At 35.9% G+C, this 24,387-nt stretch overlaps 1 protein-coding gene across 2 annotated transcripts in view; it reads left to right on the forward strand.

Moving 5' to 3' along the window:
* Window positions 1-24,387, forward strand: part of ANKRD13C (ankyrin repeat domain 13C) — a 97,282-nt gene extending 72,895 nt beyond the window's left edge. For both annotated transcript variants that reach the window (XM_081490668.1, XM_081490669.1), the window contains 4 exons: window positions 9,499-9,578; window positions 10,712-10,810; window positions 13,894-13,994; window positions 22,128-24,387. In XM_081490668.1, the coding sequence (XP_081346794.1) occupies window positions 9,499-9,578; window positions 10,712-10,810; window positions 13,894-13,994; window positions 22,128-22,258 (411 nt within the window). In that variant the 3' untranslated portion in view covers window positions 22,259-24,387. The remainder of the gene's footprint in view (window positions 1-9,498; window positions 9,579-10,711; window positions 10,811-13,893; window positions 13,995-22,127) is intronic.

A 24,387-nucleotide genomic window follows, 5' to 3' on the forward strand; every position in this document is an offset into this window, starting at 1 on the left:
CATTTCTGTCCTTTATTGAGCCCATCTTTGCATGAACTGTTCCCTGGGTACCTCTGATTTTCTTGAAGAGATCTCTAGTCTTTCCTATTCTGTTGTTTTCCTCTATTTCTTTGCATTGATCGCTGAGGAAGGCTTTCTTATTTCTCCTTGCTATTCTTTGGAACTCTGCATTCAGATGGGTATATCTTTCCTTTTCTCCTTTGCTTTTCGTTTCTCTTCTTTTCACAGCTATTTGTAAGGCCTCCTCAGACAGCCATTTTGCTTTTTTGCATTTCTTTTTCTTGGGGATGGTCTTGATCCCTGTCTCCTGTACAATGTCATGAACCTCCGTCCATAGTTCATCAGGTACTTGTCTATCAGATCTAGTCCCTTAAATCTATTTCTCACTTCCACTGTATAATCATAAGGGATTTGATTTAGGTCATACCTGAATGGTCTAGTGGTTTTCCCAACTTTCTTCAATTTAAGTCTGAATTTGGCAATAAAGAGTTCATGATCTGAGCCACAGCCAGCTCCTGGTCATGTTTTTGCTGACTGTATAGAGCTTCTCCGTCTTTGACTGCAAAGAATATAATCAGTCTGATTTCAGTGTTGACCATCTGATGATGTCCATGTGTAGAGTCTTCTTTTGTTTGAGGGATAGACAGACGGAGAATAGTATGCCAGGTTTCAACTAATTCATGATGATACTGTGTGTGTTTGGAAAATTATTTTAATGTTTAAGAAGTTTATATATTGAGCAAATCAGCCATTGTTTAATGAGTACAGGATGTAAAAGTACTTAAGAATCCACATTAAATGTTTAAGTTAAAATTGTGATCATATCAGTTTAGCATGATCCTATTCTCTTCCTGCCAGATCCTCTTTGCAGTCCTCATTTTTCTTTTGTCCTTGGAATAGAGCCTCACTAGACTTTATTTTACAGACACCACTTGGTATTTCTTGATCTCTTGATCAGTAGGAGATGTAGGATGTGTTATGTTCAGGTAATAGATGAATTGAGAGAGGGAATGATGAATTTAATCTTTGACGAAGCCATTACCCTTTTTCATTGTTAAACAGCCAAAAAAGACATTTCTTTGGACTTTCATTTTTATTTACATTTTATTACAGTTCTTTTTAAAAAGATGACATTGTTGTGCTTATTTCTTATTGCTTATAGGTGCCTACTGCTACCTTTGTTTAATTTTGGCAGCAAACCATTTTGAGATAAGTACCCAAGTTGTTTTCTTTAGGGCAGAATTTGTAACTTGATGCAATTGAATTGTTAAAGGGGTCTTTAATTGACATAAATTACAATTTTACACATTGAAATTAAAACTTAGTTTAATCCCAGTTGCCTATATAATAGAACAAAATAATGAGAGTTAAATAATTAAGCTTTTGACTTCTAATTAGGAATCAAAGGAAATGGTTCCTGGATATTATGTGAAGTATTTTTTCATATATTTTCTCATTTAGTTATTAATTATTACAATGACCTACTGAGATTGAAGGCAGGAGGAGAAGGGGATGACAGAGGATGGGATGGTTGGATGGCATCACCGACTCAATGGATATGAGTTTGCGTAAGCTCTGGGAGTTGGTGATGGACAGATAAGCCTGTCGTGCTGCATTCCATGGGGTTGCAAAGAGTTGGACATGACTGAGTGACTGAACTGAACTAAACTGAGATGACTATCATTATGCAATTTTATAGAAAGGAGAGTGAAGTTTAAAGAAATTAATATATCTGAAATCATAAAGCTATAATTAGCAAGATGGGTTTTGATTCTAGGACCCTTACCCCAGGTTCTTCTTCTTGTTTTAAGTATATTGCTTCCCAGTCTGCCTTTGTTATAGCCTTTTCTTTGTATGTATCCACATATTTAACTTATCTTAGCAATCCTTTCAGAATATTGTGAAGTTGAACCTGGAAAAGGAATAAGGGAAGTTTGCTATTGAAATGTGTACTAAAAATTAGTATTGTGGTGTTTTTTTCAGTGATGTGTCTAAAACATATTAGTAAAAGCCATTTTTTTGGCTTCAGAGCATTATTGAAATTTTTGCAAGCCTAGAAAACATGTATGACTATTTTTATTATGATTGTTTTCAAAAGACATGAAAATATTGTATATATACATATATATATATTTTTTTATTCATTTTTGGGTGGTATTGCATAGCTTGTGGGATCTTAGTTCCCTAACACAGGGATTGAACCTGTGCCCTCTGCAGTGAAAGCGTGGTATTGTAACTGCTGGGTTGCCAGGGAATTCCCGAAAATATATTTTAAAGCCACATTTTAATAAGATTTCAGTTCTTAAAAATAAATATGCTAGTGTTTTTCAGAATGAATTTATGTTCTTTATTCTAAATAATTAGCTTTTGAGTTTCTTCTTGTTTTTATAGCCAAATATTTTTTTTAATTTCTATAAGAAATAGCTTATAGGTAGCATTTAGGAGAAATTGCTGTTTAACTAACTTTGCCATGCCTACTTCTTCTTCTCCCCTCCTTTCCAGACATAGTTCTAATATTTAGTATATATTTTTAACAATATTTTTTATAATAAAATTTAAGTGTTCAGAAATTCTTAAGTCATGGCTACTTGCTCCTATACTTTTGGTGCTGCTTTCCACTTTGTTCTATCCAATTGGAGGGAGCAATGTCCTATTTATAGCTTAGACAGTCATTGATAAAAGTATTAATTGTATGCCAGCTAGATATATATATATATAGAATATTGAGTTAAACTCTGTTAGTGATTATATATTTTTTAATATATAAAATCAAAATGGGAACACATAGACATAAAATACATGAATGCCTTAAACTTCCAGAAATCTTTGCAACATAAAATACTAGAATTTAGCAAATCTAGCAATAAATTAAAACTCTTTTTTTATGCTTTAAGAAAAACAGGCATTAGAAGTTTGCATTTAATTATGTAGGAAAGGTTTGATGTCATTTCAGTTACAGAGCCTATTGACTTGGGGAAATAACAGAAAGCCATCTGGTGTCCTGTGGCAGCCTTCATGTCTTCTTGTTCCATTAAATAGTTGTGAGAACTGCATGGAGGGAACACGATGGGTTCCACTGCAAGTATCAGTATATAACAAAGGACAAGTTAGAATAAACTAAGTCAGAGCTTATTAAAATGTAAACAACTGATTTTCATAATGATGAGGTTAAGTGTTCAGTAAAAGGTTAAATTAGATTCATTACAGTCTCTACTAAGATGGGGGATGTATATTACATAGTTTAGAAAGAATTCTACTGGAAATAGTAGAAACTGCTTAGAGAAGTTTATTACCTGAAAAAAATACATGACATGCTACATTAATCATGCCAGGAAAATGAGTCTTCACTAAGATTTTGGGGTCGCACTGAGTCGGACACGACTGAAGCGACTTAGCAGCAGCAGCAACAGTTATAGCCAAATATATATACAAGTATTAAATATATATAGGTATTAAATAGACTGGTGGTTCAGTGGTAAAGAATCTGCCTGCAATGCAGGAAATGCAGGTTGGATCCCTGGGTTGGGAAGATCCCCTGAAGGAGGGCGTGGCAATTAATTAGAGGGAAAGGCCATGCCTGTTCTGTTTGAGAACCCACCTGCAAGTTGCACACATCACTGCTCAAATCCCATTAGTTAGAACTTAGTTACATGATAACATTTACTGGCTGTAAAGATGGCTAGAAAAGAAGTCTTTTATGGAGGAAGTAATGTGTCCAGTCAAAAATTGGTAGGAAGGTTCTTTTACAACAAAGAATAGGAAAGTAGATTATTGATTGAGTAGACATCTAGTATTCTCTAATGTCTCTTTGTTAGATACATAACTGATGCTTCAGTTACCACATAAATACTAGTAACTCTCACCCAATATATACCTTCAATTCTGACCTGACTTTTAATCACCAAATCTATAGTATTTTCCTTCCTCCACATGGATAAACATAGGTATCTAAAATTTAGTATGTTTAAATCTAATCAGACAATTCTTTTCCTTCTCTGTCTTGAGTGGTACCACCATTATCTGCTACCATTACCTAAGTCAGCACCCTGACATTTGTCCTTGAATTTTTTAACTTTCCTTACCTCTGTGTCTATAATTGATCACAAAATCCTAAAGATCTCATGAATCTCTCTTCTTCCACTTTGAAATAGCTCCCCTTATCATTTCTCATTTGAATTACTGAGATAGCTTCCTAACTTACTGCTACCAGAATGAGCTCTCTGAAACAGATTGAACTATGAAAAGCCTCAATAACTAAAATGTATAGAATATTTACTATTTGTTAGGCACTGTTTCACCCCACTCCAGTACTCTTGCTTGGAAAATCCCATGGACGGAGGAGCCTGGTAGGCTGCAGTCCATGGGGTCGCTAAGAGTCGGACATGACTGAGCGACTTCACTTTCACTTTTCCCTTTCATGCATTGGAGAAGGAAATGGCAACCCATTCCAGTGTTCTTGCCTAGAGAATCCCAGGGACGGCAGAGCCTGGTGGGCTGCCGTCTATGGGGTTGCACAGAGTTGGACACGACTGAAGCGACTTAGCAGCAGCAGCAGCAGGCCCTGTTTTAAGTATTTTAGGTTAACATGCCAGTTTTATCCTTACAACAACCCTGAGAGGTTATAGTTAACTAAACTTGAAACAAAAGAGGTTGAATAATTTTCCAAAATCAGCTAGTAATTGGCAAAGCCAGGATTTGGTCAGTCTGGCTCCAATGTTTGTGTTCTAAAAGCTGCATTATATTGCTCAAAATATTTGTCCATTGCTTTTTGAGTAAAATACAGTCTACTAACTGCATAAAACCCTTTCAAATTGCTTTTTCTCTTCTGTCTTGCCCTTTTACCCTGTATCTTGCTGTTTTTCGTTTCATGTATGCTACTTATGCCAACTAGACACACCACACTTGTAATTTCCTAGGACAGCATGCTTTTTCTCACCATTGTTTGTTCTTCAGTGTCCTGCAATTGGTTATTTTGTTCTCTTTCTTTCAGACTCTCCACTAGGAACCAGCTGTGCTCGCACATCTTTTTGGCTGCCTACCCCAGCCTGGGTCAGGCAGATCTCTTCTCTGTGCTCTTTATGCCATCCTCTTGATCTCTCTATTATAATAACCATCACCCTGGGTTATAATTATCCACTTCCTGTGTATCTCTTTTTTTTTTTTCAGATTTGTGTTTTTTTATTGTTTGTTTTTCTTTCCCAGTAAAAATTCCTATATATCCTAACTCTTCCCCTTACCTTTTATTTATTTTTTTTATTTTTATTTTTTATAAATTTATTTATTTTAGTTGGGGGCTAATTACTTTACAATATTGTAATAGTTTTTGCCATACATTGACATGAATCAGCCATGGGTTTACATGTGTTCCCCTTCCTGGACCCCCCACCCACCTCCCTCCCCATCCCATCCCTCTGGGTCATCCCATTGCCCCGGCCCTGAGCCCTTGTCTCATGCATCGAACATGGAATGGTGTTCTGTTTCACATATGATAATGTACATGTTTCAATGCTATTCTCCCAGAACGTCCCACCCTCACCTTCTCCCTCAGAGTCCATAAAATTGTTCTATGCATCTGTGTCTCTTATTCTGTCTCGCATATAGGGTTATCGTTACCATCTTTCAAATTCCATATATATGCATTAGTATACTGTATTGTTGTTTTTCTTTCTGGCTTACTTCACTCTGTATAATGGGCTCCAGTTTCATCCATCTCAGTAGAACCGATTCAAATGTATTTTTTTTAATGGCTGAGTAATATTCCATTGTGTATATGTACCACAGCTTCCTTATCCATTCGTCTGCTGATGGACATCTAGGTTGCTTCCATGTCCTGGCTATTGTAAACAGTGCTGCGATGAACATTGGGGTACACGCGTCTCTTTCAATTCTGGTTTCCTCGGTGTATATGCCCAGCAGTGGGATTGCTGGGTCATATGGCAGTTCTATTCCCAGTTTTTTAAGGAATCTCCACACTGTTCTCCATAGTGGCTGTACTAGTTTGCATTCCCACCAACAGTGTAAGAGGGTTCCCTTTTCTCCACACCCTCTCCAGCATTTATTGCTTGTAGACTTTTGGATAGCAGCCATTCTGACTGGTGTGAAATGGTACCTCATTGTGGTTTTGATTTGCATTTCTCTAATAATGAGTGATGTTGAGCATCTTTTCATGTGTTTGTTAGCCATCTGTATGTCTTCTTTGGAGAAATGTCTGTTTAGTTCTTTGGCCCATTTTTTGATTGGGTCATTTATTTTTCTGGAATTCAGCTGCAGAAGTTGCTTGTATATTTTTGAGATTAATTGTTTGTCTGTTGCTTCATTTGCTATTATTTTCTCCCATTCTGAAGGCTGTCTTTTCACCTTGCTTATAGTTTCCTTTGTTGTGCAAAAGCTTTTAATTTTAATTAAGTCCCATTTGTTTATTTTTGCTTTTATTTCCAATATTCTGGGAGGTGGGTCATGGAGGATCCTGATGTGATTTATGTCGGAGAGTGTTTTGCCTATGTTTTCCTCTAGGAGTTTTATAGTTTCTGGTCTTACATTTAGATCTTTAATCCATTTTGAGTTTATTTTTGTGTACGGTGTTAGGAAGTGTTCTAGTTTCATTCTTTTACAAGTGGTTGACCAGTTTTCCCAGCACCACTTGTTAAAGAGATTGTCTTTTCTCCATTGTATATTCTTGCCTCCTTTGTCGAAGATAAGGTGTCCATATGTGCGTGGGTTTATCTCTGGGCTTTCTATTTTGTTCCATTGATCTATATTTCTATCTTTGTGCCAGTACCATACTGTCTTGATGACTGTGGCATGATGACATGATCCTCTACATAGAAAACCCTAAAGACTCTACTAGAAAATTACTCGTGTTAATCAATGAATATAGTAAAGTTGAAGGATATAAAATTAACACACAGAAATCCCTTGCATTCCTATACTCCAATAATGAGAAAACAGAAAGAGAAATTAAGGAAACAATACCATTCACCATTGCAACAAAAAGAATAAAATACTTAGGAATATATCTACCTAAAGAAACAAAAGACTTATATATAGAAAACTATAAAACACTGATGAAAGAAATCAAAGAGGACACAAACAGATGGAGAAATATACCGTGTTCATGGATTGGAAGAATTAATATAGTGAAAATGAGTATACTACCCAAAGCAATCTATAGATTCAATGCAATCCCTATCAAGCTACCAATGGTATTTTTCACAGAACTAGAACAAATCATCTCACAATTTGTATGGAAATATAAGAAACCTCGAATAGCCAAAGCAATCTTGAGGAAGAAGAATGGAACTGGAGGAATCAACCTGCCTGACTTCAGGCTCTACTACAAAGCCACAGTCATCAAGACAGTATGGTACTGGCACAAAGATAGAAATATAGATCAATGGAACAAAATAGAAAGCCCAGAGATAAACCCACGCACATATGGACACCTTATCTTCGACAAAGGAGGCAAGAATATACAATGGAGAAAAGACAATCTCTTTAACAAGTGGTGCTGGGAAAACTGGTCAACCACTTGTAAAAGAATGAAACTAGAACACTTCCTAACACCGTACACAAAAATAAACTCAAAATGGATTAAAGATCTAAATGTAAGACCAGAAACTATAAAACTCCTAGAGGAAAACATAGGCAAAACACTCTCCGACATAAATCACAGCAGGATCCTCCATGACCCACCTCCCAGAATATTGGAAATAAAAGCAAAAATAAACAAATGGGACCTAATTAAAATTAAAAGCTTTTGCACAACAAAGGAAACTATAAGCAAGGTGAAAAGACAGCCTTCAGAATGGGAGAAAATAATAGCAAACGAAGCAACAGACAAACAATCTGTGTATCTCTTTATAAGCTTCTCAAGGGCAGAATTTTGTTTTTCATACTGCCCAATGCTCAAAAACTATGTTTCCTTTCGTCCCACATTCTTCTGCCGTTACTCAGGGATCATCAATGATTTCTAGCCAACAAAATCTATGGCCAGTTTTTCAGGCTTCTTTAAAGTCTTTGTGTTATGGTACTGAAACAGTCTTTTCACTTCCATGCTATCTTGGTACTGTTTTTTTTTTTCTTCTCCTTATTGATTAATATCTCCTTTAATTTTAAAGCCTTTTAAAGTCTTCTTTCTGTCATCTTCCTGCACTCCCCCTACCCCACCACCCCCAATCTGTGTGATTTTTAGGGCTCAGTCTCAGTCCTATTTTCTTACTCTTTATTTAGTCAGAGAATTCTTAACATTATTTCTAAATATGATTTCCTTCCTTCTTTCCTTCTCTTTTTGTAACTGCCCTCTAGGAACTTCCAGTATAAAATACTCACTATTATTTACTGAATCTTTTCTAATGTTCCAAGCATTAACCCTTTCTATACATTATCTCATTGAATTTTTAACTATGAGGTGATGGTCATATTCCATTTTGCAGGTGAGTTAAATTGACAGTTATATAAAGTTACTTGTCCCAGTTCACAGAACTACCAGCTAGTGGAGCTGGGTGGGATTCTGGCTCATTTTTGTGTCTTCAGAGTCCTTGGTTTAACATGCTGCCTACTAACATCTTAAACTCATTATATCCAAAACTATACTTCTCTGAATGGAACCTCTCCCAGTGGTACTGTTTTTTTTTTGTTGTTGTTATTTATAGCAGTCTTTCACTTATTACCCTTTTGCTGTATATAGTTTGTCTTGTTCATTTTTCCTTAGCAATTTCTACTCTACCCCCTTATTTCTTTATTGCCAGTTTATTGTTTAGTGATCCAAATTCTTAGTTAACAAAGACAAGGGGTAAGTTTTAAATCTGATATGACCCTTACCACTGTTGTTGATATTCCTTTTGAACTTTCCTCCCTAGTTCAATCAGTCTAGTATTTTCATTATTAATTCTGTCTAAAATATTCTTTTTATTTTATTTTCTTTTAAATTGGAGTGTTAATCTTCTAATCTCAATTTATTGTCTGTAGAAGACTGCCCTGTTTTCTGAACCCCTGTATTACCCAATTTTTTGTAAGCAAACTTTGTCTTTAATCATTTAATATTTTGTATTCCTGATTAACTGTTCATGTTTGTATATGTTTTTTCTTTCCAGCTCTGAACTCTGAGCCCCATGAAGTCAGGATTAGTTTTTATATTTCTCTGTAGTTCCCATGTTCAGCATCTAGCATAATGTCAGAAACATTTTAGATGATTAAAGCATTGAGTAGATTTTATCTCTTTGATACTTTTCTTATTTAAGATTTTAAAAATGATATTAATAATAAATATTACCAATGGAGCTTATATCATCATGGAACTCTCTCCGAATAACCTCTTAAAGCATTATATTGATGATATGAAGGAGATTGTAGTTTACTGTATGTTTTAATTTTATATTTTTTTAAAATCTGATAATTTTCTTCTCTCTCCCCCTCTTGGTCTCTCTTTTGTCTCTATTCCCCCCTCCTCTTTCTCCCTCTCTCTCCCCCGCTTACTCTTTCTTTGTTTTTTTTTGGCAGCCGATTCGAAGACAGTCCCTTACCCCTCCTCCTCAGAACACTATTACATGGGAAGAGTATATATCTGCTGAAAATGGAAAGTAAGTGTTGATCTTGTTGTGTTTATGTATTTTTTGGTTTATAGAAAAAGTTGTATAAAAATTTTCTACAGAGAATTCTCAGTACAGTTTTGTCTGAAGCACTTCTTTTTTCTTTTAAAAATGTGGAGGAAGTGTGATGAGGGAGAAGCATCCCCAGTGACATTCTCTCTCTGAGTAAACTGTAGAGCTGCAGTTCTACATCCCTCTTGCCAGTTTATATACTCCCAAAAACCCATACGACGTTATTCTAGGGAAACAGAATATGAAGACTGCCTAGTGAAATTGCTTGAGTTTTTTCACTGTAAGATGAACTTTATATTCTCTTATTATCCAGAGTCTTTTGCAAGGTGTGTAAGGCCACTCGTTGTTTATCTGCTTTTTACCTTTCCATGTCATCATCCCTTTGTTTCAGCCTCTGCCAGACTACTTCTTATTATCCTTACCCAAGACAACTGCTTAATGTTATATTGCTTATAATTAAAAGTACCTAGTACATAGTTTGTAGCCAGTAAATGTTGATTGAATAAAAGAATGATGAATGAATAGTTTATTTTGAATGAATAAATAAATAAATTTTTCTAGCTGACCATATCAAAGAAAGTACTGTCTTTCATAGAAAATGTTCTTTTGTTGGTGAATAAATATTACTTACCCTCATGCTTAGGAAGAAGTTGTCTTCTTTTTAATGTTGAAAGGTTTGTATACTTTTTAATTTTCTATAAAATGTTTCCTTCTTATAATACTTGATAATATAAAATTCTTTATTCTTTACCTTCTTATTGATCAGTGCTGAGAAACATAGTAAAAAGAGATTGAATTGAATAAGTGATTTAAAAGATATGGGATGATATTTTTAAAGTTTGTTTTTTTCTAGGATTTTGCTTTGTTACTAAAAATAGTGATTATTAAAATTATATTCAGTGTGAAATTAACTTTTTATACCTTCTTATTCTCCTTGTTACCCTTGTCTCAATTGTTATACATGTCTCATTCTCTTTTAGCATAATTTTATTTCTATGCTCAGACTAAGAATAGTTGAAATATTAATGAATGTCATTGGAAGATGACAGATTCTTCTTAGGACAATGATAGAGTGTGGAAAAAATTTCCTAATATTTTCTTTTTCAATTTAGAGCTCCTCATCTGGGTAGAGAACTGGTATGCAAAGAAAGTAAGAAAACGTTTAAAGCCACAATAGCCATGAGCCAGGAATTTCCCTTGGGAATTGAATCGTAAGTTTGTTACTAACTGCACAAGTTTATGAAAGAAACTATTAAAATCTTAAGGCTATATTAATGTTTGCATCTGAGTGGTAGATTTGAGGCCTTTGAAATGTAAAATAGCCTTTGCTTTGGCAGTGTCTGCACCCTTCGAGCAATTTTCCAGCTCTCAAAATATTAACATTTTAATTATTTCAACTAGATAAGATTTTGAATAATTTTTTTAAATTATAAAAATAATACATGAATACATGCTTATTGTAGAAAATCTAACAGTATGGAAGTTTATAGAATAAACATGGTAGTTTTCTTTGACCTTCCTAATAGTTGACAGGTAAAGAACTAATGTATTTTTGTCTAAATTTTGCTCTGTGTTATTTTAGCATTTTTTGTAAAAATGGGGGAATAGTCTGCATTTTATTCTGTTTCCTTTTTTCTTTTAAAAGTGAGTTATCTTGGAGTTCTTAAAATAATTACATTATCTTTTTTTTTTCTTTCCTTGGTATTTTATGGTATTAATGCCCCGCCATTTATTTTGTTATCCTCCTACCGATAAACATTTTAATTATTTGTAGTTTGTCACCATTACAAACAATATTCCCATGAATATCTTGAATATATCCTTCCAAACCTATATTCATCAGTTGCTCATTAAAAAAAAAAAACAACCAGTTTGGAGAGATGTGTGGAATGGGAGGTGAGTAGCTAGAGCCGATTCTGACAGAACTGTAAATTCAGGCTTCTCACTAAAGCAGGGGATGAGTTGAAGCCCTAGGCTTTCCTTCCTAGATCCTTCTACTTCCAGTCTGACCTAATACATTAAAAAAAATTTTTTTTTGGAATAGAGCAGGACCCTTATTTTTCTACAGATTCTATACACATCCTATAATCCTCAATAGCCAAGTTTTAGAAGAGTAGATAGAATTCCATATCTAGTCTTCAAGCTGTTGATCAAAGAAGAAAATAAATTAATAGTTCTTAGAAGATGTAGGAAGGGAATTAGCCATATATACAAGTCTGCAAAATTTATCTTACCTTGGACCCAAAATGACTCTAAGATACTCTGGATATATATTGTAAGGAAAAAGAAAAGTGTGGCAAATTATAAGATGCTATCAATTTTAGGAGTTATTCCAATTTTAGAGATGTTAATATGTGAATAAAAGTTAGATATCTTAGAATTTATAAAATATAGCAATTATAACCATTCCCCCTTAAAAAAGTAAAACAAGGAACATAGATAGTATATAAAAGCTAGACAAAGAACTCATTCTAGAATAAAATATAAGTCAAAATATAAGTCTTAGAAATACTTTAGGAGAGCATAAAAGAACATGATTGGTAAACTAGATCACTCTAAGATAAGACAATAGAATGAAATGAAAAGGAGATTATAAAGCTAAGGAAACAAAGTAAGCACTAAATAGCACTATTGAAAAACAAATACATTAGAGACAACAATGAACAGAACAGATGTGGCCAAAAATTAAATTTTGATAGCTTATAGTGAATCCAGTGAAAGAATTGCATGTGCGTGTTAAGTCTACTCAGTCGTGTCCGACTCTTTGCGACCCCATAGACTGTAGCCCACCAGGCTCCTCTGTCCATGGGATTCTCCAGGCAAAAATACTGGAGTGGGCTGCTGTGCTCTCCTCCAGGGGAATCTTCTGGACCCAGGGATCGAACCTGCATCTCTTGTGTCTCCTGCATTGGCAGACGGGTTCTTTACCACTAGTCCCACCTGGGAAGCCCAGTGAAAGAAGAGGCTAAAGGAATTTGAGAAGTAATATTAATAGAGGATAATAATATTCAGTCCTGAATATTCATTGGAATGACTGATATTGAAGCTGAAACTCCAATAGTTTGGCCACCTGATGTGAAGAACTGACTCATTGGAAAAGACCCTGATGCTGGGAATGATTGAAGGCAGGAGGAGAAGGGGACGACAGAGGATGAGATGGTTGGATGGCATCACCGACTCAATGGACATGAGTTTGAGTAAGCTCCGGAAGTTGGTGATGGACAGGGAAGCCTGGTGTGCTTCAGTCCGTGGGATCACAAAGAGTTGGACACAACTGAACAACTGAACTGAACTGATTTATGGAGGAGAGTGGTTCAATATAAGGATCATTGCTGTTCCACTTAAATAAAAAGCCTCCAAAATGTAAACAAAATAGTATTCAAAATATGATAGAAATTTTCTTGTGTGAAAGAATTAAGTCTATAGTCTGATTAGGCTCCAATAAAAATTAATAGACAAAAAGTAGTAACAGTGATTATCCTGATTAAACTATTGCATTTCAGTTGTTAATAGAGAACTCTCTAAAGGCATTCGGGAGAAAAAGTGTAAAAAAAAACAGCCTGACCTTACATTTTTTCACGTCTTGACATTGCTGAGGCAAAGAAAGTGTGATACCATAATTAGTTAAGATGTCATTTATATATCAAGGCCATTGAAAAGGACACAGAAGAATTCAGTCAATACAGCAGCCATGGGCCCTTTTTGAGAGAAAAATACTACTACTTGAAATCAAATTCATCCAACCAAAGGCTAAAAGGAGGAGTGCTTGCGAACTCTTAGCACTCGCTGAGACCTTGTGAAATTGTGTTAGTTAAGAGGGAAATAGTATAAACTGAAACTTTATGCCAGTCAGATTCCCCTTTCATATGCAAAAAAGAAACACTCATTTATCAAATCTGTAAGAAATCAAGGAATAATAAACACTTAAGAGCCCTCTCACACACAAAATTGACAGTGAAATTCAGGCATCCAAACAGTAGGCTAATTGAAGAACTTGGGAATGTATAGACTTTAGGAGGAGGACTGTTGTGAGCTTTGAGTCTGCTGAAATGTAGATCTAAGATCAAATAACTGTAGAAATTATGGCTGCACAATAAAATGTAAAAGTTATAGACTCTGACACAGTGAAAAGAATAATAAAACAAAAAAAATGAGGTAAAGGAGGTATCATTTTTTCATCTTTAATATCTGTTATTAAAGTTTGGAGCTGTGATACTATAAGTTTGGAGCATGTAGTTATAAAATATAAGGACACAATAAATGTGAAAATTTTTTTTCTCCTTCCACATTTCAGATTATTGAATGTTTTGGAAGTAATAGCTCCCTTCAAGCACTTTAATAAGCTTAGAGAATTTGTTCAAATGAAACTTCCTCCAGGCTTTCCTGTAAAACTAGGTAAGAGAAGAATTGTCATGTAAGTTTAATGTCTATTAGAAATATGGAGCTGTTTACTAACATTTAAAAAGAAATATTCTTTGAAGAAATATGGATTTCCTAGATTTCCTAGTTTATAATTTTATATGGTTTTTCTGTAATTATGTGCATTGATATTCATATTTTGTCAAATATATAAAATGCTTGATGAAAACTCTCCTTGATTTAAACCAAATGTAAGTGAGGGATATACAAATATTTCATTCAAGAGGGTGTGAGTGAACTTATGCATTGTGATAATATTTTAATGTGAAATCGAGAGACAGGATTTTACCCCATATTTTATGCAGATTCTGAGCTTCTGAACAGTGGGAATATTTATGGGGTCAACAGTCATTATTCAGGGATAAAGTAATACTTGTTACATTTTATTTTTCAGTCTTAAATATTTAAACTAAATTTCACATTAAACAATGATCTTTCAAAACAGTAAACTCATTTTGTATATATTTATCTTCTTAACTATATTAGAAAAGAGGAGTAAGAGACTATACAGGTTCTTCAGGAGTTGAGGCTTAGATTTAGCAGTGATTTAAGCTCCATGGGGGGCATCCCAGGTGGCTCAGATGGTAAAGTATCTGCCTGCAATGCAGGAGACCCGGGTTCAATCCTTGGGTTGGGAAGATCCCCTGGAGATGGAAATGGCAACCCACTCCAGTACTCTTGCCTGGAAAATTCCATGGATGGAGGAGCCTGGTAGGCTACAGTCCATGGGGTCACCAAGAGTCAGACACAACTGAGCAACTTCACTTCACTAAGATCCATGGAGGCCTTCAATACCACCCATCGATCCAGCCACCAAGTATTTAATCAGTGCTTACTGTGTGCTGAACCCTTTTCTAATGATGAGAGACAGTGAAAATCCCTGTCCTTTTGGTGTTTATATTCTGGATGGGGTTGGGGGTATTATAGAGTAAATATAACTTTTATATAATTACTCTGATATATTTATCTTGTTTCACTCAATATTACTGAAACCACATCTCAGAACAATTAGGGCAGGTGCTATACTTCCAGAAGTAATGCTTTTATTACTAAAAATTAATCCCAACCTTCTCAATTTTTCAAATTTGGGAATATGCATATTGTGAATTAAAATTGATTTTAAAACATATTCTCAACATGTCATTCTAGATTCCCTTTGTGATATAAAAGTGCTGAGAACCCAATATCTACTTGAGTAAACCAATGATAAGATTGTAGGCAGAAACTGTTAAAAACTAAAGCAAAGAAGAGCTGAGTGTTTGAGTTATGGATCATCACATAACTTTTTCTGCAGAAGCTTAAAATCCCACTGTCATTATCTATAGCCAGAAAATAGTTCAAGCATTGGACTCTCTTCTGTATATTGTATTTAAGAGGCACAGTGACAAACCTGAATAGAGGGCAGGAATTAAATATAATACAAGTTTTTGTGAAAAAGAAACACCTTGGTTATATGGAAAAAAAGGCTACAGCACTTTTTTGCACCCACTCCAGTGTTCTTGCCTGGAGAATCCCAGGGATGGAGGAGCCTGGTGGGCTGCCGTCTATGGGGTCTCACAGAGTCGGACACGACTGAAGCAACTTAGCAGCAGCAGCAGCTCTGACATAAAGCTTTATTGACAAGGGATTTATAATTTTTTGCTTATATACTTATAGGGAATTTGCTTAAGTATCTCTCTCATCTCTGTCCTTCTTTTACAATGACCCTATAAAATCTAGTCCTTGGTCAGTTTAATCTTCAGTCATTTCTGTTTCTATATTTAGGATAGAAGGTACAACTGAGGGGAGAAATTTGGAAATTGTTAACAAAACTGTGTTTTCAAAATGAGCCAGAGCTTTTTTTTTTTTTTTGGCTGAGCTGCACATGGACTGTTCTTGGCTGTGAATGGGGCTTCTGTAGTTGTTTCTCTTGTTGTGAAACATGGGTGTGGGCTTAGTTGCCCTGTGGCATGTGGGATCTTAGTTCCCTAACTCCAGGATCAAACCCATGTCCCCTACATTGGAAGGGGGACTCTTAACCACTGGTGTGCGTGCGTGCTAAGTCGCTTCAGTTGTGTATGACTCTGTGCAACCCTGTGGACTAGCCCACCAGACTCCTCTGTCCATGGGATTCTGCAGGCAAGAATACTGGAGTGGGTAGCCATGCCCTCCTCCAGGGGATCTTCCTGACCCAGGGAACGAACCTGTGTCTCTTACGTCTCCTGCATTGATAGGTGGATTCTTTACCACTAGTGCCACCTTCTCTGGACCACCAGGAAAGTCCTCAGCCAAAGCTTTAAATGCTAATTTTGAATGATCTTTTCTCTGATTTGCTGCTTCTCTCAGTCTGCTTTCAAAGGCTAAATTTGAGCCTCCTTCATCAGTCCCCATCCACATCCCCTCCATTACTTCCTCCCACAGTCTAAGCAGATGAGTTTTTTTTTGTTTTCTTAGTTACAAAAAGAGGCCATCAGAAATAATGAGACCTCCCTCATTACTCCCAACCTCTCATACAAACTTTTTTGCCCCAAGCCCTATCTTTTCCTCCAGCTTTTCTATCTCAGTGGAAGTGGTGTCCCTTTTCTTAGCTTGAGTAATTTCTTCATTTGTACTATGGATCTGTTCTTCTTCCCACTTTTTAAAAAAGCTTGCTCTGTTTTCCTACATTTCTCCTTTACCTCCCAACTGCTTTAGTACAGCCTTCTAGGGACGGCGGAGCCTGGTGGGCTGCCGTCTATGGGGTCGCACAGAGTTGGACACGACTGAAGTGACTTAGCAGCAGCAGCTTCTCTTAGCTGTTACGCTGTGTTCTGGTCTTCAAAGTTCAACCAGCCAAAGGTCTTTCTCCTTCTAAAATTCAACCAATCTAGGAAACTTCCTAGTGGCCTGGTGGTTAGGATTCTGGGCTTTCACTGCCATGGGCTGGGTTCAATCCCTGGTTTGAGAACTGAGATTCCACAAGCTGTATGGTGTGGCCAAAAAAAAAAAAAAAAAAAGTCAGGGTCAGGGAGGTGAGGGAAGATGGCCAAACTTTAGAGAAAAATTCAGACAATCTAATAAAACAATCCCTTTAGCTCCACCCTACCCAGCACTTGCCTTTAACCTTTGCTTTTCATAGCCAGGTTACTCCAAGTCTACTTTTCTCTCTCCATTCTTTCAGTTTATAGTTATATTATAAATAGGGGAAAGTGAAAAGGAGATAAAGGGAGGCAAGGTTTTTCTACATCACTTGAAGTGCTAAAATGACATCAGGAGCCAATGATAAATTAGTTATATATAATGTATACTTAGAGCAGCCACCAAAAAAGGTATACAAAGAGATATACTCAAAAATACTATAGATAAATACAAATAAAATTCTAAAATGTCATCATGTCAGGACTCTTTGGTGGTCCAGTGGTTAAGACTCCATCCTTCCACTGCAGAAGGTGTGGGGTTTGATCTCTGATTGGGGAAGTTCTGCATACTGCATGGCCTAGCCAAAAGTCAACAAATAAATAAATAGTATTCCTGTAATCTACAGGAAAGCAAGAAAAATACATGAAAAAAGAGACAACAAAAAAAGCAATGAAATAGCAGAATTGTCTTAGTATATAAATAATTCCATTAAAAGTAAACAGTCTAAACAGACCATTTAAAAGATAGATTGGAAAAACAGATTAAAAACTATGACTCAACTACATGCTCTCTTCAAGAAGCTCCCTTCAAATATGATTTTGGCAAGTTGAGAATGAAATGAATGGGTGGAAAAAGATGTATCATGCAAACATGAATCAGAGGGAAACAGGACTAGATATATTAATATTAGACAAAGTAGATTTCAGAGTAAAGAAAATTACGGGGAGGGGAGGGGTATTATATAACAATAAAGGTATCAATCCATGAAGAATAAAGCAATCTTAAATATGTAGACACCAAACAACAGAACTGCAGGATGGTGAAGCAAGAACTGAAAGAAATGAAAGGAAAAATAGATTTTCAATTATAATTAGAGTCTGCAACATCCTTCTCTCAACAGTTGACAGAACAACTAGAAAGAAAATCAGCAAGGATATTATAGAACAGCTCTGTAAGACCATAAACCAGAGCACCTTGTTGGCATTTATGGGAACACTTCACCCAACATCAGCAGAGTACACTTTTTTTTTAAATACTCATGGAACATATACCAAGATAGGCTGTATCTTGGGCTATAAAACAAACCTTAAGAATTGAAAAGGAATGGAAAACCAGTCACAGTGGAGTCAAACTAGAAATAATAACAGGAGAATCTCCAGTTGTGGTATTCTGTTATGCATTCTTCTAAATAATTTATGGGTCAGTGGTGAAATCTCAAGGGAAAAGAATATATTGAACTATATGAAAATAAAATTACAAACATTAAAATTTCGGATACAACTTGGCAACTGAAAAACAACAAAAAATTAAAACCACAGTGAAACAAATAAAGTGCAAGTTGGTCAGTCATGTCCAACTCTTTGCAACCCCATGGATAGTCCATGAAATTCTCCAGGCCAGAATACTGGAGTGGGTAGCCGTTTCCTTCTCCAGGGGATCTTCCCAACCCAAGGATCGAAACCAGGACTCCCATATTACAGGCAGATTCTTTACCAGCTAAACCACAAGGGAAGCCCAGGAATACTGAAGTGGGTACCCTATCCCTTCTTCAGAGGATCTTCGACCCAGGAATCGAAGCGGGGTCTCCTACATTGTAGGTGGATTCTTTAGCAGCTGAGGTACCAGGGAAGCCTAAAACCACAGTGAGATCATTATATACACCTAACAGAATGGCTAAAATAAAACATTGTGGGGCTTCCTTGATGGTCCAGTAGTTAAGAGTCTGTCTGCCAATGCAGGGGACACTAGTTCTATTCCTAGTCTGGGAAGATTCCACATGCCACAAAGAAACTAAGCATGTGCACCACAACTACTGAGCCTGCGCTCTGGAGCCCGCGAGTCAGAAGAAAAGCCACTGCAATGAGAAGTCTGTGCACCATAACTAGAGAGTAGCCCCTGCTTGCCACAACTGGATGAAAGTCCATGAGCACAACAAAGAGCCAACACAGCCAAAAATAAATAATACTATTTTAAAAAACCAGAACATTGTGACAACTCCAGATGTTAGTGCAGATGTGAAGAAACTGGATCGATCGCTCATACATTGCTGGTGGTTATGTAAAATGGTACAGCCACTCTAGAAAATGTTTTAGCTGTTTCTTTAAAAAAACAAAAAACATAAAAACTAACCATCCAGCATCCATGCAGTCAGGCAATTGCATTCCTAGCCTTTTGTCCCAAAAAAATGAAGATATACTCACATAAAAGCCTATATACAAAAATAAGTTTGTAACAGCCTTAAGCTAGAAACAGCCCAGCTTCTTGGTGCAGATTCTCTTCATCTCTTCCGATATAGAGTTCTCTCTCGATTTTCTTCCTACCGCCCTGACTGCTCCTTCTGGAACACATCTCCCCTGTTACTTTTGTCACCCTACATTATATTCTCATTCAGTTCAGTTCATTTCAGTCCCTCAGTCGTGTCTGACTCTTTGCGACCCCATGAACCAGGCCTCCCTGTCCATCACCAACTCCCGGAGTCCACCCAAACCCATGTCCATCGAGTCGATGATGCCATACAACCATCTCATCCTCTGTCGTCCCCTTCTCCTCCTGCCCCCAATCCTTCCCAGCATTAGGGTCTTTTCAAATGAGTCAGCTCTTCGCATGAACTGTACAAAGTATTGGAGTTTCAGCTTCAACATGAGCCTTCCAATGAACACCCAGGACTGATCTCCTTTAGGATGGACTGGTTGGATCTCCTTGCAGTCCAAGGGACTCTCAAGAGTCTTCTCCAACACCACAGTTCAAAAGCATCAAGTTTTCGGCACTCAGCTTTCTTTATAGTCCAACTCTCACATCCATACATGACCACTGGAAAAACCATAGCCTTGACTAGATGGCAAAAGTTGGCAAAGTAATGTCTCTGCTTTTTAATATGCTGTCTAGGTTGGTCATAACTTTCTCTGTCCAAACTTAATTCAAACGTGTTACTAGTATGCTCACAACCATCCATTGATTTCCATCTCATCCAGAGTAAAAGCCAAAGACTTCTCCTTGCCTTAAACCCCACTTGATCTGGCTGCCTACTTCTCCTCAGACCTCATCTTCTGCTCATCTGTCCCTTACTCATTTGGCTGTAGTCAAACCGATCTTCCACCTGTCCCCAGAATAAACCATACTGTTTGATTTTAGGGCTTTTTTTTTTTTTTTCACTTACTCCTTTTACTTAGAATTTTCTTCCTCTAGGCAACTGTATAGTTTCTTTTCTCAGGTCTTTGATGAAAGGTCACTTTATTGAGGTTTTCCTCTGAACCCTAATCAAGAACTCTTACCCTCAAAAATGAAATTGCCTATCCCCCAACTTGCTTTGTTTTTTTCTGGATCCTCACTCACAGTTACTCTTATTTGTTTGGATCTCTTAACCAGAATGTAATCTCCTTAAATGCATGATTTGTTTTCTCCTGTTTACTGGTGTATATCCAGTGCCTAAAAACAAGGGTCAGCAAACTTTTTCTGAAAGATAGTAAATATTTTAGACTTTGCAGACCATATGGTTTCCGTCACACTATTTATCTCTTATTAGAGAATGAAAACAGCCATAGATAGTAAGTAAACCATGTGTTCCAATAAAACTTTACTATGGACAGTGATGTTTGAATTTCATGTAACTTTATCTGCATAAAACATTTTTTTTAAATCATTAAAATATATAAAATCTTTTCTAGCTCATACACCTTGCAAGGCCCAGGCAACAGGCCTTAATTTGCTGACCTCTGAATCAGAGCAGAATCTTCACTAGTAGGCCCCAATGAATGATCTTTTCCTCAGAAATAACTGTAAAAACTCTGTCATCCTTATGTTTGTGTTTTTTTTTATGAGAATATTACTTTCTGCAATAAAATACTAGGTTTGTAACAGTCAGACTTAGTTTATGGTATGCCTTTATCCTAGACATTCATTCAACTTAGCTTTCATAAAATCGTTTCAGAATTTTAAGGCGGCTTTCAGGTTTATTTTGTAGATGGAATCCTTGAGCCTGACAAGTTAAACGACTGGTAGGAATCAACCCAGGTTTTATAATTTGTGTTCTTTCCAATAAATTGTGTTAGGAATAAAACTAAGCAGAGTGATCAAATTTTGAGTTTTTAATTTTTTTAAATAAATTTATTCATTTATCTATTTTTGGCTGTGCTGAGTCTTCGTTGTTTTTCGTGAGCTTTCTCTGGTTACTGTGAACTGGGACTACTCTTCGTTGCAGTGCAAGGGCTTCTCATTGCAGTGGTTTTCTTGTTGCAAAGCACAGATTCTAGGCGCGCAGGCTCAGTGATTGCAGCTCGTGGTCTCTAGAGCACAGGGCTCATTAGTTGCAGTGCACCCCTTTAGCTGCATGTGGAATCTTCCCAGATCAGTGATTGAACCTATATCCTCTGCTTTGGCAGGCAGTTTCTTATCCACTGTGCCACCAGGTCCCGTTTGGTCATTTTTGATGTTAGATTTAACTCACAATTTCATCTAGAAATGTGTATTATTTAGAAAAAATATTAGGCTGTGGTGGTATGATATTACTCCAATTTCGACAAGATTGTTTTTATCTCATATATTGAAGTGATAGATTGTTTTTAGTGTTTTAAAAACAAAAAAGGATGAATGCATTTCATGTGTTAAATGAAAAAAAAATCAGCTCAGATGCAGAATCTATACACTACATTCTACAGAAAATATATCAGAATGCAAAAAAGTACAAATGTAGCCAACCCTTTGCCCCATAGAAAGAAAAAATAGTCTAGTGGAATCTGCCATTATAGTTCTAAGATTGGGGAGCAGTGGGACCTTGATTTTTTGATGTAACTCTTGATGCCTTGGTGTCTTTCTTTCCTCATGATTAGCTAAACTTCTACCCCCATATCCCTCACCCCTGCCAAATACTCATATTAGACATGTATTAGGGTTTGTCTGGTCCCTGAATAATGCTTTTTTACATTTTAAGGAATATATATATTTCTCTCTCTTATAGTATTTCATTGTCTATGAATAAGTTACCATTTTACAGTGTTACCATTAATTGTCCTCTAGATATACCCGTGTTTCCTACGATCACAGCCACTGTGACTTTTCAGGAGTTTCGATATGATGAATTTGATGGCTCCATCTTCACCATACCTGAAGACTACAAGGAAGACCCAAGCCGTTTTCCTGATCTTTAACTGACACAGAAGATGATGCCATTCAACCAAGGAAAGCTAGAGAATGCAGAGACCCCAGAGTGAATCCAAATAGAAGGGACAAATGCTTTCATCGAGGAAAAGGGAATTATGTTGACTTGACACATCAGTGATATAATGAAATGGGCCTCTAATAAGAATTTCAGCAAGTTTCCTGATGTGCCATTTTCAGTCTTTTTAAAAATATACATATTATAAGTGTAATAGTTTGACACCTTAATGACCCAAGTCCTTCCTATGTAAAACAGCTATCAGTGCTGTGATTTGTTTTTAAAAATTTTTACACTTCTTGTTGAAATATATATGCATATATCTATATCTAAAACACTCCTGGACCATTAACATAAATTAAATGTCTTAAGAGATATGAAGCCCTTTTAAACTTGTCATCTTATATTCAAGGTGACCTTTATAAATATTCCTTCAAGCTTTGTTTTCATAAAATGTAAAGTATGTAACATTATGTATAGTTCAGTAATTTGAATGTTCGTTCAATATAATGAACTAGAAGGAATGCAGTTTTCTGTAGATGAATGAACCAAATGGTAACCATTAAACAGTTGCATTTATATGTTGCAATACATTTCAGAAGGAGCGTTCACTCTGCAGGGAATAAGGTACCTCCTTTAGCACCTTAGTGCAATTCATTGTGGTGCTATTTGTTTTTACCTGAATTCTTTCTTCAATGGAAAATGTTTGTTACTAATCTTCCTTTCATAGAACCTCGATTTTTTTTTTTCTAAACTTGAGTTTAAAAGTCCTTTTTTGTGTTCATGATAAGGTACAGTTAGCATGCTTAAAGATACTCTTCTTCCAAATCTGAGCACTTTAAAGAAATTCCAAATATTTAAACTTGCTTCCTAATAAGTGCACATCATTCTGATTATTTCGTTTGTTTTTAGTGGTATATGGATTCATTTGTGTCAGTTTTAAAAACAATCCACATATTTTGGACATCCCTACATATTTAATGCTTTCAAAATAAGGTAAAAACATTTTATATGCTAACAGAATATATTTGTTACAAGTTAAATTCCAGAAACGTACTCAAGACTGACAATTCCTACTGTTATTTTTTTAAGTCACAAGAAAATATTTATTGATTTTAATTACCTCCACAGTGTTTAAATCATGCATTATTCATTTTTGCACTTAAAATCTTTCATACTTATTCCAAGATGGTTTGAAGGTCCAAGAATGAAAATAAATTAGGGACAATAATGTATTAACAGTCATAAAATGTTATGTTACCTTAAAGAACTTAGCTGAAGAAATGTTTTTTAAATGTATCCTGAGAAATGTGTCAGAATGGATCTGTCAAGTTTTTTAGAATGATCAGTAATTTAAACTTTTTCCAGGATTTTAAGTAATTTGAATGACTTTAGAGACCTTTATTGAAGAGATGATTTATTTAAAAATCCAAAGCATCAACCATAAGAAAAATTTTATAATAAACATCTTTGAAGCTGCATCTTCCATGCTGATACCTACTACATTGCATATGTTGACAGTTTATTAAATACATTTTATATGATGAAAAATAATCATAGTTAAAAATTCAAAGACCAGTTACTACCTTATGTGGGTCTGTTGAATTCTGTGGAAAGAGTGGGTAAACCCATACTAGGTTTATTGAATAGAAGTTGATCCCTATTATTTTGGGAATGTTTGATCAAGTGACTTAGAGTCTATTATCCTGTCAATGATTATATGAGGTTTTGAGAGACTGAAAGGCAATGAATGATCACTGTTGCTTTTAGGCTCCCTTACTTTGTGCGAATATGGTATACTTTCAGGAATATACTGCAGATCTTTTTTGTACTGATTAGTTCAGTGGGGGTAAAAAATGGTACATTGCAGCTTAGGACTTATCAGTTCCCTACAAGCTGTGACTTTTGCCGGGGTACACTGGAGGTAGGAAGACTACTGAAAACTTTTGCACTTAGATTTTGTTTTTAACTTTCTCTCGTAAATAATAGTCGAAATTATCCATTCCAAAATGTCTTTTATCTGATCACAAAGGACAGGTAAATGTCAGTATCTCTTATGATGGTAAAAACAAGGAGCTATTTAATGCAAATAAACTTTTCACAATATTAGACTTTTCAAAA

Source organism: Giraffa tippelskirchi, chromosome 5 (genome assembly GCF_054371585.1).
Source record: "Giraffa tippelskirchi isolate mGirTip1 chromosome 5, T2T-mGirTip1v1.2.pri, whole genome shotgun sequence".
Lineage (NCBI taxonomy): Eukaryota > Metazoa > Chordata > Mammalia > Artiodactyla > Giraffidae > Giraffa > Giraffa tippelskirchi.